The 18594-nt window shown below is 48.1% G+C and overlaps 1 protein-coding gene across 5 annotated transcripts in view; it reads right to left on the reverse strand.

The window, feature by feature from the left end:
* PTP4A3 (protein tyrosine phosphatase 4A3) overlaps positions 1-18594 on the reverse strand; it is a 101302-nt gene that overhangs the window by 15798 nt on the left and 66910 nt on the right. For 3 of the 5 annotated variants that reach the window (XM_081205260.1, XM_081205264.1, XM_081205261.1), the window contains 2 exons: positions 10821-11664; positions 5698-5790 (listed from right to left, as the gene is read on the reverse strand). In XM_081205260.1, the coding sequence (XP_081061386.1) occupies positions 5698-5790; positions 10821-10925 (198 nt within the window). In that variant the 5' untranslated portion in view covers positions 10926-11664. Of the gene's footprint in view, positions 1-5697; positions 5791-10820; positions 11665-12795; positions 12912-17483; positions 17703-18594 lie in introns of those variants that run through there. The other 2 variants (XM_081205262.1, XM_081205263.1) reach the window with 2 other exon arrangements.

An 18594-nucleotide genomic window follows, 5' to 3' on the forward strand; every position in this document is an offset into this window, starting at 1 on the left:
GATGATGGACTAACGGTCGGATTCAGTACCAGGTGGTTTCTCATTAGCCTCGGGCACATGAACTGGCCGTTGGAGGAGCATCTCAGAATTGCTCCATCACATAAACAGCAGAGATCCTCCTGGATCAGGCTGGTGACCCATCCGAGTCCGGCATCCTACTCTCCCGAGCGGAACAGCCCTCTCTCCCTTCCTGGGTACACATTGTTGCAGGAATTTATGTATAGGTTGGGGGGGGGGGTTGCCCCTCCAGCAGATACCATGCACATGCAGCCCACTACCAAAATCAGCACAATCACTTTTGTGATTTGTCCCCACAAAACACTTCATCACAGTTTCTTCCTATCTACTCAAAGGGCCTTTGCTGCACGATACCAAATATTCACAATTCGCTGATATATGTATCTATGTACTGGCTCACAGGGGAAAACTCAGGGAAACACAGGGGAAATTCATATAGACACGTGAGCTCAGCTACTCAGCAGCCCCTCTGCCTGAGTGATAATCCCTGGCATCCTGACACCTGAGTGCCAGACAGGTAGCCATTCCAGAAATAACAAACCCAGATGAAGACAAAAGGGTGTGATTAACTTGGCTGGGAAACAGGGAAATGTAAATATCTTTTATGTTACACTTGATGGGTGTTTGGTGGAGGGCAAGGGGAGGAATGGGGCAGGGTCCAGGATGCTCAGATTACTGCCACCAGACCTCCCCTTTCATGATGTAACCGTGATGTAGTCCCATGGACTGCAAGAAGATCAAACCTATCCATTCTGAAGGAAATCAGCCCTGAGTGCTCACTGGAAGGACAGATCGTGAAGCTGAGGCTCCAAGACTTTGGCCACCTCATGAGAAGAGAAGACTCCCTGGAAAAGACCCTCATGTTGGGAAAGATGGAGGGCACAAGGAGAAGGGGACGACAGAGGACGAGATGGTTGGACAGTGTTCTCAAAACTACCAGCATGAGTTTGACCAAACTGCGGGAAACAGTGGAAGACAGGTGTGCCTGGTGTGCTCTGGTCCATGGGGTCACGAAGAGTCGGACACGACTAAACAACAACAACATGGGGATTAGCCGCTAATAAAAGTTTGGGTTCTCTTTTGTTTGGGGCTTCCATCTTGTCCCACCTTGTGGCAGGTGGGAGTCCTGTCGCAACAGTCTTCAATAAAGACTAAGCCAACTGGCTGCTGTTTTGCTCTGATATTCCTGGCTGGTGTCCTTGGTTTTTTTGTCCAAGGGAGCCCTCAGATTTCTCCGTTAACAACATGCCTCACTCACGTGTCGCGGTAACTATAGCTTACTGGCACCGTGAGGATGTGCTGGTTCCTTTTGCTCCTCCGCTGTGCCCAGGAAAAGCTCGTTTCTCGCTCACCACGAGCTGTAGCTAAGAACAAGCCTTGACTGCAGCCCTTGGTAAGGGAGGTTGGCTTATTTGTGATATGTGAACCAGGCCACAGGGAGAGCAACTTGGGGATCCCAACACCCCAAGTCTTCCTTATTTATTGACATTTGCAAACAACGAACCTGAAGGGACAAGCAGTACATTATTATTATTATTACTATTTTTATTATTATTATTAGCCATGCTTCATGTTACGTTCTTTTAGGTTACATCCCGCGTGACCTGGAAGTACCAGAAAGGGTTACTTCCGGGTTTCGCCACTCACGCATGTGAAGCGTAAAATGACATCACGTGCATGCGCAGGAGTGCAGAATTGCAACCTGCGCGTGCGCAAATGTGCCGTTGCAGGTTGCGCTCTTTTCATGTTGCTAACAGGCCTCCGGAACAGATCTCGTTCACAACCAGAGGTACCACTGTATTATTATTATGCAGATTGTGCAAATAAAAGTTAAAAGGGACTCTGCAGTCTGCCTCTGTGCCTTCTATTTTTACCCAAATCCTGCCCTGCCTTTGCTCCTTGACAGTTAATCGCCTTATGCGAGGCTCACAAAGCTAGCTCGTGCCTTCGGATGAAATCTTCACTCCCAGCTACACCCTGGCTCATCTGCCAGCCACTCGTAGCAACATCCCATCTTAAGGGATTTCTCCCTTTGCCCCGATAAGACTCTGAGAAGCAGGTTTCTCATGCTAATTTTGCAGTGTTTGTCATAATCAATATTTATGAATCCTAAAGACTGATTTTACTGCATTTATATCCCACTTTTTCTCCTAGGAGATCAAAGTTGCATGCTCCCCCTCAGTCCTCACAACAGCCCTGTGAGGTAGGTTAGGCTGAGAGGCTGTGACTTAACTCTAAGGTCGTCCAATGAGCTTCAATTTGAACCCTGGTCTCCCAGGTCCCAGTCCAACACTCTAACTCCACCTCTCTTGGGTGGGCTATCGGTGCCGCAAGTTAAAAATAAAGCAAAAATTGTGGTACGGAACATGTGCTTAAATGAAAAATATATAGGCAGTTCAGTTACTCATTGATTGATTGTGTGACTGCAGTACATTGTTTATCGCTTTCATTTTATGGATCAATGGTCTTGTTAGATATTAAAATTCCTGTGAAACTGCTGTTTCAGGGGTTGTTTTTAAAATTCTGGAACAGATTTATCCATTTTGCATTGCTTTCTGTGGGAAACTGCGCCTTGGTTTTGGAACGCTTTGGTTTTGGAACGGACTTCCGGAACGGATTACACTTAAAAACCGAGGAACCACTGTACAGTGGTACCTCTGGTTGTGAACGGGTTCCGTTCCGGAGCCCCGTTCACAAACTGAGAGGAACGCAATCCGCGTCTGTGCACGCGCGGGTTGCAATTCGCTACTTCTGCACATGCGTGTGATGTCATTTTGCGTGTCTGCTCATGCCCAAGTGGCGAAACCCGGAAGTAACCCTTTCTGGTACTTCCAGGTTGCTGCGGGACGCAACCTGAAAAGACCTAACCTGAACCGAACGTAACATGAGGTATGACTGTACTGCTTCTCAAATGTTACCAAAGCTTATGTAAAGAGTCCTCCGGTTAAGTTAAAGGTAAAGGGACCCCTGACCATTAAGTCCAGTCGTGGCCGACTTTGGGGTTGTGGCGCTCATCTCGCTTTATTGGCCAAGGGAGCCGCGTACAGCTTCCGGGTCATGTGGCCAGCATGACTAAGCCACTTCTGGCGAGCCAGAGCAGCGCACGGAAACGCCGTTTACCTTCCCGCCGGAGCGGTACCTATTTATCTACTTGCACTTTGATGTGCTGGTGCTGGAGGAGACTCTTGAGAGTCCCATGAACTGCAAGAAGATCCAACCGATCCATTCTGAAGGAAATCAGCCCTGAGCGCTCACGGGAAGGACAGATCCTGAAGCTGAGGCTCCAAGACTTTGGCCACCTCATGAGAAGACTCGACTCCCTGGGAAAGTCCCTGATGTTGGGAAAGATTGAGGGCACAAGGAGAAGGGGATGACAGAGGACGAGATGGTTGGACAGTGTTCTCGAAGCTACCAGCATGAGTTTGACCAAACAGCGGGAGGCAGTGGAAGACAGAAGAGCCTGGCGTGCTCTGGTCCATGGGGTCACGAAGAGTCGGACACGACTAAATGACTAAACAACAACAACTTTGACGTCCTTTCGAACTGCTAGGTTGGGCAGGAGCAGAGACTGAGCAACAGGAGCTCACCCTGTCTCGGGGATTCGAACCCCCGACCTTCTGATCGGCAAGTCCTAGGCTCTGTGGTTAACCCACAGCGCCACCCGTGTCCCCACCAGTTAAGTTACCTCCCGACTTTTGGGAAGCATATTGCCCCGAGTCTGAGCTTGAAACTAGACAGAGCTGCCTGAAACGATACTACTGATCTGTAAGCATGCATTCTGGAACAGGAAGTAAAGATTACACCTGAGCAAAGCCACAACCTTCTCCCACGCCGTTCCTTGCCCTGAGCACAGAAGATTGTGTCTTAACGCTGTCTTTAATTATTTCTAATTAAAAGGGCAGAACAGGCGCTTGGAAAAAAACAAAACCCAGTTCTTTTTCTTTTGCTGACGGCTTCAAACAATCAAAGGCAACTGCTGAAACATGCGGAATTTCATTCCTTCCCTGCGAGATAATCGGAGGGTAACGCGAGCAGCTGGTTTCATATCCAAGCCCCTTTAAAACTCTCCACCATTCATTCCCTGCAGAAGGCACAGGGTGAGCCAGACAGCTAGCCAGCCTGCCCAGGCATCTTCCTGCTTCTGGAGGGGGCAAGGTGGTTAGATTGGTCTCAACTAGGACCAGGGCCTTTTCAGTATTGGCCCCGACTTGGTGGAACGCTCTGTCACAAGAGACTAGGGCCCTGCGGGACTTGACATCTTTCCGCAGGGCCTGCAAGACAGAGCTGTTCCGCCTGGCCTTTGGTTTGGACTCAGTCTGACCCTTATGTTTCCCTCATAAGGTTTTGTTCCCTTATGGTTTTGTTCTGTGGGCTACTATTAAAATGAGGCTGCATTTTAAATTATATTTTAACCGGTATTTTAAATTGTTAGCCGCCCTGAGCCTGGCTCTGGCCGGGGAGGGCGAGGTATAAATAAAAATTTATTATTATATTATATTAATATTTGCTCTAGTTGATCCCATCTCAATTTATATTCATAGAATTTTAACATCTGGAAGGGGATATCAAAGGTCATCTAGTCCAGCCCCCTTGTAATGCAGGAATCTCAGCTAAAGCATCCCTGACAGATGGCTGACCAATCTCTGCTTAAAAACCTCCAAGGAAGTTAAATCCACCACCTATTGAGGGAAACCGTTCCGCTGTCAAACAGCTCTTACTGTCTGGAAGTTATTCCAAATGTTTAGTCAGAATCTCCTTTCTTGTAACTTGAAGCTACGGGTTCGAGTCCTACCCTCCAGAGCAGGGGGGGAGAAGCATATTGAGGGCTACGTTTTCCAAAAAAAACACAAAACCAACCCCAATGATTTTAGTCTTGGAGGAGATCAATACCTGCATCAACAGTGTTTTACCTCACAGAGAAATGCCATCATGTTAGGTAGGGGTGAGCGGTCTATCAATAAATCGCCTGAAACCAAATTGAAGTTAAGATTGCGATAATGGCTTCAGAATGACAGTATATTGCCGTGAGGGGCCATCGCTGGGAAGGTCATGCCGGAGCGATCGCTGGGAGCCACTGGAGGGTTCTTTCGCTCCTCTTGCTCCCTCCCTCCCAGGACCTCAGCATCATGATGATAAATAATAATAATAATAATAATAATAATAATAATAATAATAATAATAATAATAATTTATTATTTATACCCCGCCCATCTGGCTGGGTTTCCCCAGCCACTCTGGGCGGCTCCCAACAGAATATTAAACATGAAAAGCTTCCCTAAACAGGGTTGCCTTCAGATATCTTCTAAATGTCAGGTAGCTGTTTTTCTCTTTGACATCTGGTGGGAGGGCATTCCACAGGGCGGGTGCCACCACCGAGAAGGCCCTCTGCCTGGTTCCCTGTAACTTATACTGGTGTATAGCGATAGTTAAGTTTGCGGTCTATCACAATGCTGAAAACCAGATTATCGCAAAACCCTAATGGTAGGCGGCCACAATGCGAAGGCGCGAACAGTACAGAGCTAAAAAGCACTCCTTAAATAGCCAATGTACACCAAAGCATTGTACAAGGATACCTGTCCGATGGCCTGCGAAAAGTAAAACAAAACCTGCCAGGTTATCAGACCTGGAAACTTGACATTTCAGCCTTCCCAAGGCTGTCTATGGGACCAAGGCACATACCATGACGGTGATGCCATCTTTCTCCAGCGGAGTCTTGTCATAGGTAACTTCGCAAACCCTCACGACTGTCGTCGCACCGTATTTCTTCAGGTCCTGCGCGGGGGAGGAAGGGGAAAGAAGACTTTAGCTCGCCTGGCCTGAATCCTGGCTTCGTAGACTGACCACAAGGGCCATTCTTGTCTAACCTCCTGCCGCGAAGGAATCTTTAATACAGAACAACAAACCCCTGTGTTGCAAACTTGACACAACAAACAACACAAGCAACACGAAGACCAGTCAATCTTTGAAAGTCCGTAGAAGTATAATGTTTTCTTATTGCTGCAATATTGCTCTGTACCTTTAAACTGAATTACTGCAATTCAGTCTCCCTGTAATGAGTGCCACCTGGGAATAGTTTCTTCAGGTTTCATGCAACTGGTAGCAGTGGTTACATATCCACATGACCACTGCTCCTTGTGCATTTTTCTAATCTATGGGGTATGTACCTTTGTCCTTCTTATTGTAGTTGTAGCATATAATAATAATAACAACTTATTATTTGTACCCCGCCCATCTGGCTGGGTTTCCCCAGCCACTCTGGGCAGCTTCCACAAAGACCAAAAATACACTAAGATGTCACACATTAAAAACTTCCCTGAAGATGTCTTCTGAATGTCAGGTAGTTGTTTATCTCTTTGACTTCTGATGGGAGGACGTTCCACAGAGCGAGTGCCACTACTGAGAAGGCCCTCTCCCTGGTTCCCTGTAACTTTGCTTCTCGCAATGAGGGAACCGCCAGAAGGACCTCGGCGCTGGACCTCAGCGTCCGGGCAGAACGATGGGGGTGGAGACGCTCCTTCAGGATTGTAATATATGGGTTGTAATGTGTGAAGTTTATATAGCTTTCATGTACACAGGTCATTGTTTCATATTTGAATTCTTTTGTAGTTGTGCTGAAGAAGATTCCAGGGAAACAGTCAGATTATCCGGGATCACTCTCCTACGTTCGTTATTCACTTACTACTTTGGCACCATGAACACCTACAAAGTTTACCGCTTAGCCCAGTGTTTCCCAACTTTTTTTGGGCAAAGGCACACTTGTTTGATGAAAAAAATCTCGAGGCACACCACCATTACAGCCCCGTGACGTCAGCGCGCAGCGTCACGCCGGGAGGGACGCACGAAAGTGTAAGTTTCAATTTTTTCCCCTCCCACTTGCCGGGGAACCTCCAAGCTTTGGGGGGGGGGAGGAGGCAGCAAAGCGAGGCAGGAAGGAGAGCGCGGCTTGGCTGGGTGAGCTTTGGCAGGGGCAGGGAATGAGAGCCGCGAGGCGGGCGCTGCGGACGGAGGCGCTGCCCGCCGAGCTCGCAGGCAGCCAGGCAGGCAGACGGCGAGAGCCCCGCGCTGGGCGGCCTCTCCTCGCTGCCGCCCCGCCTCTCGCCGCCCGACTCGCCCGCCTCCCTCCAGGCAAAATCTCGCGGCACACCAGGCAAAATCTCGTGGCACACTAGTGTGCCGCGGAACAGTGGTTGAAAAACACTGGCTTAGCCCACAGGATAGCATCTATTACTTTGTTTCAACCATAGACTTATTATACTTCTACGGACTTTCAAAGATTGACAGACATGTGTTCCTTTGTTTTCAGATATATTAAGAGAATTTACAAGTGTCTGGAAACCAAGCCTGATGAGGAACAGTTGCTGTTTTGTTCTGGATTGTTTTATTTGATGGTTTAATGTGTTGTAAAGCACTTTGAGGTTTTCCCCCTTTAAGATTCAAAGCGGTATAGAAATGAAATGAAGAATGCCAATAATAAACTCCACTAAAAAAAGGCGATTAGACCGTCCACCGTGGTGACCGTAACTAGGTTTAAGGTGCCGTTTGGCGATTAGCTTATATATGGGGGACACCTGGCTTGCTAGCAGTACATGTGAAAAGGATCTAGGGGTCTTGGTGGATCACAAGCTGAACATGAGTCAACAGTGTGATGCAGCAGCAAAAAAAAGCTAAAGCTATTCTAGGCTGCATCAACAGAAGTCTAGTGTCCAGATCAAGGGAAGTAATAGTACCCTCTATTCTGCCTTGGTCAGATCACACTTGGAATACTGTGTCCAATTCTGGGCACCACAGTTTAAGAAGGAGATTGACAAGCTGGAAGGTGTGCAGAGGAGGGAGACCAAGATTATCAGGGGTCTGGAAACCAAGCCTTATGAGGAATGGTTGAAGGAGATGGGTATGTTTAGCCTGGAAAAGAGGAGACTGAGAGGAGATATGATAGCCATCTTCAAATATCTGAAGGGCTGTCACATGGAAGATGGAGCATGCTTGTTTTCTCCTGCTCTGGAGGGTAGGACTTGAACCCATGGCTTCAAGTTACAAGAAAGCAGATTCCGACTCAACATCCTGAAGAACTTTTTGAGAGCAAGAGCTGTTTGACAGTGGAACAAACTCCCACAAGAGGTTGTGAACTCTCCTGCCTTGGAGATTTTAAGCAGAGGTAGAATGACCACCTGTCATGGACGCTTTCGTTGAGATTCCTGCCTTGCAGCGGGTTGGACTAGATGACCCCTGGGTCCCTTCCAACTCTGTGATTCTATGAAGCCACCAGACACAACTTTGATCTCTTAGTCTGTGTGCACATTTTACCTTTAAAGCCCATTCCATGCACATTTGCCCACCCACCCCCAAATTATTCTGGGCAATGTAGTTTGTCAAAGGGTTGTTTGGAATTGTGCTTCTGCAAAGGATAAACTACACTGCCCAGAATTCTTTGCTGGGGGGGGCGTGATCTCATTCTGCTTTAAAAGGTATCATGTAAACTTAGCCACAGTTCCCCCTCCCCCCCCCCCATTTATTTATTTTTAATAGGGGTGGCTGAGATGCAAGTATTCAGACTACATTTGGCAGGAGGTTCTGACCGCTTTGGCGGCTGAGCTTGCCCAGGCAGATCCTTGGGAATGCTGAATTACGTCACCTGGTAACCAAACCAGGTGCCTGGCTGCTTGTTCTTCTCAAAAGCACCCCTTGCTTTTACTTTGCATGAATGTACTTCTGTCCTTCTGCTTTGCCACAGGCCCCTTCCTGTGTCCCTACTGCCTTTTGTTTTTGTTTTTAAAGCCCACCCAAATCTGCTTAACATTTGCTGGGCAGTTTTTGCCCTCCCCTTTATACCTGGGCTTACGGCCAGGATGCTGTTTTTAGCTGTTCGTCTCTTCTCTCTCTCCCCCCCGCCCCCAAAAGGTCCCCAAAAGAGTTCTGTTGTCCGCAGATGCTGATCTGGTTACGTGGGCAACTCGGCGAACTTGCAGCATACCTACCGGGATTAAAAATAAACACCCTCGTTTAACCTTTGAGGGAGCAGCAAGGAATAACGCTGCCTTCCCTGGCTGGAGTCTGCTTTCTCTAAAGTAGGACTTGGGAGGAGGAGCGACTAGGCCAAGGATGGCGGACTTCAGCCAAGTGTAGCCTTCCAGACCTCTCTCTCTCTCTCTCTGGTCCATGAGATCTAGTAACTTCATCCTGTATTTAAAACCCACAAGAAAGTCTTTGTCCTGCTCTTCGTAGCAGCCCTTTGGGGATTTCAAGACAGTTGTCAATGGCCCCATTTTGGGTAGTATACAGTGGTACCTCTGGTTGCGAACAGGATCCGTTCCGGAGCCCCGTTCGCAAACTGAGCAGAATGCAACCTGCGTCTGCGCATGTCGCTGCTTCTGCACATGACGTCATTTTGAGCGTCTGCGCATGCGGCGAAACCCAGAAGTAACCCTTTCCGGGTCGCTGTGGGACGCAACCTGAAAACGTTCAACCTGAAGCAAACGCAACACGAGGTATGACTGTAGCTGCATCATGGGCATAGAAGGCTAGATTTGTAGCGTTGTCAATCTCAACTAAGGCATCTATGACAGGTGGACGTCCAACCTCTGTTGAAAAACCTCCAAGGAAGGAGAGTCCATCACCCTCTTACTGTCAGAAAGATTTCCCCGATGTTAAACTGAAATCTCCTTTCTTGTAACTTTATGCCGTGGGTTCGAGTCCTACTCTCCAGCTTGCCAACAGCCTTCTTAAATTGTGGCACCTAGAACTGGACACAGTACTCCCAAGGTGTGGTCTGACCAAGAGTGGTACTGGTTTTAACCAGCCTAGGACCCTCGTACCTACGGGACCGCCTCTCCTGGTATGTCCCACGGAGGACCTTACCGTCTTCAAACAAAAACAACTTGGTGGTCCCGGGCCACAGGGAGGTTAGGCTGGCCTCAACCAGAGCCAGGACTTTTCAGCCGTGGCCCCGATCTGGTGGAACGCTCGGTCACAAGAGACTAGGGCCCTGCGGGACTTGACATCTTTCCGCAGAGCCTGCAAGACAGAGCTGTTCCACCAGGCCTTTGGCCAAGGCACAGACTGACCCCCTCCTCCTATAATCCTCACAGAACTCTAGCCCAATGGTTGCCATTAATTTGATTTTGAATTGATTTTAAAATGAATTGATTTTAGAATGATGTGTTATATTGTTGTTAGCCGCTCTGAGCCCGGCTTTGGCTGGGGAGGGCGGGATATAAATAAATTATTATTATTAATATTATTATTACTTCCCTTGATCAGGACACTCTACGTCTGTTGAGGCAGCCTAGAAAAGCATTAGCCTTTTTTGCTGCAGCATCACAGTGCTGACTCGTGTTAAGCTTGTGGTCATCTAACAACCCTAGATCCTTTTTACATGGCCTGCTAGCAAGCCAAGTGTCCCCCGTCTTCCATTTGTGTATCCAATTCTTCCTGGCCAAGAGCAGAAACTGCCATTTGTCCCTATTGAAATTCACTAGGTTAGTTTGACCCAGTTCTCCAGTCTGTTAAGGTCATCCTGAATACAATTCTGTCTTCTGTGGTATTAGCTACCCCTCCGAGTTTGTTCTTCCAGGTGACATTTTAATGTATTTTTAATCTTTGTTGGAAGCTGCCCAGAGTGGCTGGGGAAACCCAGCCAGATGGGTGGGGTACAAATAAAATTATTATTATTATTATTATTATTATTATTATTATTATTATTATTATTATTATTGGTGGAACCTGCAAGAGGGCCTATTAAACCAATGGGCAAACGCAGAATCCGATTCGATCCCAACATTTCCAATTTGCTCAGGCGGACTTACCTCAATGAAGGTGTTCAGAGTGGCGTTGGTTGGGTTGTGAGTTATCAGGAATCTCATGTTCTTGTAGCAAACCTCCACAGGCGCCGGGCGGTTCATGCGGGCCATGGCGGAGGAAGGAGTGGGGGTCTCAAGATTGGTTGGAGGGGTGGGGAAACAAATGCACACACACCAAAATCCAACACGCCCGCAAAGGAGGTGGGGGAAAAAAAGAGAAAATTTGCAGGGCGAAAAAGGAAATGGAAGAGTTTGGCAAAAGGCTATCTTTTCTCCCCCCTGACAAATGTTGTGCAAAATATTCCCAGCTTTGGGGAGAGCGCAGGCCGGATTCTCTAAACCATACAGTTAAGGTGGGGGGAAAAGGAACCCTGTGCTTGCTTGTTGCTGAGCAAAAAAAAAAAAATCAAAACAAAACCAAAACCTGCTGTAGTGTCAATTTCCTTTGTGTGTGCAATTTTAGACGTCCTTCGCTGCTGCTTCGCTTCCCTGCCTGGGCTCTCTCTATCTCTCTCTTCCCCCTCTTTAGAAAGGCCTCTGCATTCGGTTAACCCCACCGGCGTCCGTCCTGCGCCATCACGTTACCCCATCTGGATATGTAGAATATTTGGGGGCAGCGATGGGGACCCGGGGCGGCTCAGGCTGGGGCAGCGGGCGGCAAAAGTCCTCCTTGGGCTGCAAGAGCCATGCACAGGAGACCTGAATGGTGAAGCCCGACGACTCAGGGCGCCCGGTTTTGGGCGGGGCGGCGGCGTCCTTCCTTCAGCGGGCAGGATGTTGCGCGGGGCAGTGCTCAAAGCTGCAGCCGGGACCCTCCATAAATCGACAGCCTTTCAGCATACGAGACAATCTGGAAGAAGGGGAAATGGGGGAGAGGGGAAAAAAGAAGGGAAGGGTCTCTGGTGAGTGGAAAAGTCTCCATCGATATGGACTAATAATAATAATAATTAATAATAATAATAATATTCCTACCCCGCCCATCTGGCTGGGTTTCCCCAGCCACTCTGGGCGGCTTCCCACATAACACTAAAATACAATAACCTATAATAATATAGGCAACCAGATGTTCCAATTTGGCGACTTCAACCTTGGTTTAAGGAGCCATTTGGCACCCAACTTATATAGAGTCATACCTCATGTTCTTTCAGGTTACGTACCGCAGTGTCCCCAAGTACCAGAAAGGGTTACTTCCAGGTTTCGCCGCTCATGCATGCACAGAAGCACAAAATGACGTCATGCGTGTGCGCAGAAGTGGCAAGTTGCAACCTGCACATGCGCAGATGCGCTGCTGCAGGTTGTGTTCTTTTCATGTTGCGAACGGGTCTCCAGAATGGATCCCATTTGCAACCAGAGGTACCACTGTATATGAGTTTCTAACACCGGCTCTTATATACAGATATATAGTACAGTGACACCTTGATTCTCAAACTTAATCCGTTCTGGAAGTCTGTTCCAAAACCAAAGCATTCCAAAACCAAGGTGCACTTTCCCATAGAAAGCAATACAAAATGGATTAATCCGTTCCAGACTTTTCAAAGCAACCCCTAAAACAGCAATTGAACATGATTTTTACCATCTAACGAGACCACTGATCCATAAAATGAAAGCAATAAACAATGTACAATCAATCAATCAATCAATCAATCAGTAACTGAAAGGGGTTCCACACAGTCACACATACAAAATAAACAGCAAAAACAGACAGACCTTGGCGTAACACTCAAAAGGGAAGTGTGGCGCTCAAATCGGAAGCCTAAAACTCAAAACGGAGCATGTTCGGCTTCCGATAAAAGTTTGCAAACTGGAACACTTATTTCCGGGTTTGCAGTGTTTGGGTTCCAAGTTGTTTGAGTACCAAGGCGTTTGAGAACCAAGGTACCAATGTACGCTGGTAAGAAGCACTACCTAAACACTTCATTTAAAATATAATAATAATAATAATAATAATAATAATAATAATAATAATAATAATGGCACCCACTTTTCTATCCAGTATGGAGGAGCGTTGCACAACAGATAATCCCTCTCTCTCTCTCTGCTAGGAAGTGGTACCCAAAAGGTTGACATCACTAGCCTTAACTTGCCCAGCCTATTCTGCTGTCACAGTATGCGACACGTGAGGTCACAATATGGACCAGGGGAAGCCATCCTCTAGTCAAGAGGGAGAAAGGTCTTTTTCTCTTTTGCAAACCGCTTTGAGACGTTTTGCAACCAAGAGGTGTACAAAGTTTACGAAATAAATAGGACGAAAATGATGGAAGGAGGAGGTGGGGAAGAGAATAGGTGCCTTCCTAAATCTGCCCCCGTTCTTCGTCCTCCGTTAATCCTGGACTGGGAAGCAGCTGGACTAGACCAGTGTTAGAAACTCAAGATATATAAGATAGGAACAGCTCCTTAAACCAGGGTTACGGTGACCAAAATGGAATGTCTAGCTGCCATTTTGGGCCCAGGCGGTTCAAAGGTTGTATTTTTCAAAGTGACTCTTTGGTTCCTCAAATTCCTCAAATATCTAAATTCTTATTGGTTTTATAAACTTTACACAAAGTGCAATTCATACACTTTGACTTCCCAGCTTTACATTCATGAGGTTTTCCCCTACAGACAAATTACCTGCTGCCTCAGTAGAGATGGGAAGGCCTGGAAAAAAACCCTGGAAAAATTTGGGAAAAAACCAAGGCCCTCCCCCATGAAAAAACAAACAATCAGTTTGATATAGTCTGAATATTCCACAGAGAATGTTTTTTTCCTGGAAAAAAGCGTTTTTTGGGGAAAAACCTGTTTCCCCCCATTCTGCCCCCCAAAGCCTTTCCATCTCTATGCCTATACACAATTCTTATTCTATTATAAATTTCTTTACTCCCTTCATTCTTACAATCCTCCCATTGCTTAAACTTCCAAGACCAGTGTGATGTGACCTTCGCCAGGATGGAAAGCACCTGGAACAAGCACCTTGAGATGGTTGCCTGTGGATATCACCCCTCTTCCCTTCTTGCTCCTGCCTGCTGCCAGGTGTTATGGCATGGACTTCCCAACTGCACCCGGAACCTGAAACCTGCAACGCTAGCAGTTTGGAGCTGACTCATACATATGCAAGCATCGGTTGCAAACAGCCGTTACTGAACAACTCGCAGCTGAATATTGTAAACTGCTGACTCAGAAGAGCAGGGTGATTTGGTGACCTTGGGTGATTTTAAAGTTTTTCCCGTGGTTCATCAACATGCATGAACTCGCCCTTGTCAGGGATTGAAAAGATGAGGAAATAAATATGTCGCCGGATGTGGGACAGAGACAGTAAACTAGCTTCCTGGCAGGTGAGCTGTGGCTGTTTGCAGGGGGAAAGAGGAGGAAGGAAGAAGAAGAGGAAGAGGAAGAAGAGTTTGGATTTGATATCCCGCTTTATCACTACCCTAAGGAGTGTCAAAGGGACGCGGGTGGCGCTGTGGGTTAAACCACAGAGCCTAGGACTTGCTGATCAGAAGGTCGGCGGTTCGAATCCCTGCGATGGGGTGAGCTCCTGATGCTCGGTCCCTGCACCCGCCCACCTAGCAGTTCGAAAGCACATCAAAGTGCAAGTAGATAAATGGGTATAGTTCCGGCGGGAAGGTAAACGGCGTTTCCATGCGCTGCTCTAGTTCGCCAGAAGTGGCTTAGTCATGCTGGCCACATGACCTGGAAGCTGTACGCCGGCTCCCTCGGCCAATAAAGCGAGAGCCATACCTCCAGAGTCATCTGCGGTTCCCTCGCTGCGAGAAGCCAAGTTACAGAGAACCAGGGAGAGGGCCTTCTCGGTAGTGGCACCCGCCCTGTGGAACACCCTTCCATCACGTTAAGGAAATAAACAACTATCCGACTTTTAGAAGACATCTGAAGGCAGCCCTGTTTAGGGAAGCTTTTAATGTTTAATAGGTTATTGTATTTTAATATTCCGTTGGAAGCCGCACAGAATGGCTGGAGAAACCCAACCAGATGGGCGGGGTATAAATAAATTATTATTATTATTACTACAATTTCCAATCTTCCCAATGACCTTTTATCTTGTTCTGTCCCACTTTAACTGCAACGCCTTGCAGCACGGCGATGAGTTTGCCTACAGCCTTATTAAGTTCTGATTATCCCTCCCCTGCTGGGGAAATCCCAGGCCAGCAAAGTCGTGGCAATGATGGTATCAGACCACGTCGACGGCACCTGCAAGAGCGAACGTCCAAGAGCTTGTCAACGCCGCTTTGAACTTTTATCTCACTCTCTCGAGAGAGCCCTGCCAACAAAGCAAGATCTAGCTATGGCCTCATTTCTTCCTTTGAAAAGATCTCGGTCCTGGCTACACGGCAAGAGATTTGCATCTCTCCACTGGGCCAAGAGACGGGGTGATAATGCAAAGCAGACCGAACAGCTTCTTGGACCGTCTACAACGATGCTTGCTCTTTTGGGAGAGAAGCAAGCACTGAGAAACATATGCTCTACTCGGCTGATCCCAAATATTCACACACACACACATACACACACACACACACACACACACACACCATAGCTGTCAACTTACAGATTTGAAAATAAGGGACCAGCAGCCTCGAACATAAGGGATCAGCAGCCAAAATAAGGGATTTTGCTTAACTTATACAGAAATCCGCCACTGATGGAGCCAGGCTGCTTTGGCTGCGACTGACTGTGTTTTGCTGGGGGTTGGACTAGATGATCCTAAGGGTCTCCCACCAAAGAAGAGGGGCAGACAAAAGTGATGAACGACATCGAGATGGAAAAGCTTACAGGCAGAATTAGAAACCAGGAAGAGGACCTCTTTAATAAAGAATGGGGAAAGTTTATAATTTATTTGAAAAGCTGTTGTGAAGAGTTAACATACACTGGTAGGATTGACAGAAAACCTGTAGTAAAAATTTGAACTATGGGATGGACAAATGATTTATAAAAATAGAGTTGTGAAAGGGATGCAGAGGGGGAAATCACTACATTAAGATGCTGCACTGGTTGGAGGGGATGCTAAGAAGCACATCGGGGCTGCCGTCGTCCTGGCGCGAGGAGTTCCATCAGCCCTTCCCCACCCAAGAGAGAGGGAGGGAGGGAGACTCTCGTCCACGCCACCTGCGAGCCCGGCATGAGGCGGTTGCGGCTGCACCGCGGCCCTTCTGCGTCCCTCCCCATCCCCTCCTCTTCCTCCTCCCTCAGGCTGCCTCCTCAGCCGCCGCCTCCGGCTTCCCCTGGCAGCGCAGTGGAAGCCTCGCAAGAGAGGGGCTGCCTGTCCGCCCGCCGCCACCCATCTCCTCATGACGCACCCCTGAGGGGGAAAAGGGAGAGACGGAGACACACTCTTGCAGCGGAGGACCCCGAGCTGCTGCTTCCCTCCCGAGCTGGGCGACCATGAAACCTGGGAAATTTAAGAGACATCATCAATAAGGGACAGCAGCGGGACACGGCGCTTGGATATGGGAGTTTCCCACCAAATAAGGGACGGTTGACAGCTATGACACACACCCCTCCAGGAGAGAATTGCTTTTACTGAGGCTCAAAGAGAGACGCGTGGAAAAACGGGCACACGACATGCCCAGAATACAAAACAACACAACAGGTTGCCTGATAGCGGAGGCTCCCAGCTGTGGGGAACGGGTGTGTCCTAAAGAATTTCCTGTCCTTTCCCTATTGTTCCCGAAATCAATCGTGGGCGAGGCTTTCCTACCACCCCATTAACAGCAGCCATGCCCTTCCTCTAGAAGATGCCAGATTACAGACTCTAAACCCTCCAGAACAGGGGAAGCCAGAGAATGGGTATGTAAAGTAAAAATGTATAGGGTTTCTTCTTTAATTAAACAAAAAAAGCCCCCCAAAATTTACTTATGACGAAGGATTTGGCACAATATGCTCCGCGGTACTGCGCTAAGACAGGCCATCTGACTTAGAAGCCAACAAATTTTGTGTCCCATTACCACAAGAGAAGAAGGTGCGAGAGACACCAAAAAAAACCTTGTTTCCTATCCGCAGTGTCGATAACCACCAGTGGGTGAGATGGGGCTAGGTACGTTTTGAGAAATCTCCAGCCTCATTTCCTCGTGAAACTGAGGAGTTGGAACCGGGCTGAACAGAATTCAGTTTATTCTGTTGCAATGAAATGCGTGTAGCCTCGGGCTCAGACATGTTTAGAACAGCTTTAAACAAAAGACCCTACAAACTGAAATCCAGTATACATAATATCGGTAGGTCTCTGACCCATCTGATGTGAAACCTTTGCAATCGTATCCGAATCAGAGATCACTGGATTGGGACCAATATTCATACAGTAATTTTATTGATAGTTAATGACTACCCAAGCCTCGCTTTGCTTCTCAAACAATGGCAGCCTTATTCCTTCCTTTGATGCTAATCTACACACACACACACACACACACACACACACACAAACACACACACACACACACACACAAACACACACACACACACACACACACACACACACAGAGCTGGCTTCCCACTGCTGAGGCAAGTCTTCCTTTTTCTAAAAAAGAAAAAGGAGCTGAACTATTTTAGGTTCAACGTGCTCACTTTGCAACGAGATTTGCAGAGAGAGACAGCCCCATCCTTCTCAAGAGAGTGGGTGCCATTTGGACAAAATCACACACCAAAAACGCGTGTGGGTGAAACGACAGCCGACGGATGCCTTACCTTCCCCTGTTCAGAGCTTCCCAACACAACGCACACCGAACGCAGGTGCAGCAAGTTGAAGCACGCACTACAATCCTCACACGGCTCCAAAAGCACTGGGCAAGCCCTGGGACGTGGTTCTACGAGTAGGGTTCCGGGTCCATCGAGGGCAGAAGGCTCCTAAACCTTCCCGACGTTACCTTCGCTTTGCGCGAAGGTGTTTCTCCCACCTCCTCAAAGGCATTTTGCTTCCCCGTCGCTGCCTCTTCTCTCTGAAGTAGGAGAGGCACTCCTGCGAGCGGCCAGAAAGCCTGTTCGTGCGTGGCGGAAGGAGCACCGGCAAAGCGTGCGCCTCCGGTGCGCCGGGGCTGGCTCTGGCAGCGACTCAAGAGCTCTGAAGCTTGCAACATGCTAAGAATAAGCCGGAGGCAAGCATCAGACTTGCGCGCCCCTCCTACGGAAGCCCTGGGTGTGCCAGGCCTTCGTCACACCAGCAGTTTCCTCTTATTTCCAACCCAGAAACTGCTGTGTCGAGAGAGAGAGACGAACGCACAAACATCCGCAGACCAGAAACACGCTGAATCGGAAACGGACTGGGATCGCTGCCAGCGACGCCTGCTCGCTTGGGTAGCCAGGGCCAGGAATTGGGGTGTGTGTGTGTGTGTGAGAGAGAGAGAGTGGGCTGGTGTCGCTCTAAGCATCCCAGGGCTTTTGGGGAGGAGAACGCCGCGCCTCGCAGATTCTAAGTCTTCGCAACAAGTGGGGATTGTGAGAAAAGACAGTCTTGAGATACGAAGCCAAAACTTCGGGGAATCTTGGTTTTATACCAAATCGGACCACTGGTCCATATAGCTCAGCGTAGTCTTTCCTGGTTGCTAAGGGGTCTCCAGGTTTTCAAAGGCAGGGGTCTTTGAACTGAACCCAAGACTTCTTGTACACTATGAATAGGATCATAAAATTGTACAGTTGCAAGGGACCCCTGAAGGTCCTCTAGTCCAACCTGCTGCAGTTCAGGAATCTCAACTACTGCTGTTCATTATCATTGCTGTCAAACTCATTTCAGGTAGGAAAGGATCCTGTTTTTACAGTTGTATTTTTTTTGGGGGGGGGGTATGTATGAGATCAGGGAATC

Source organism: Podarcis bocagei (assembly GCF_964188305.1).
Source record: "Podarcis bocagei genome assembly, chromosome: 8".
NCBI classification, from domain to species: Eukaryota; Metazoa; Chordata; class Lepidosauria; order Squamata; family Lacertidae; genus Podarcis; species Podarcis bocagei.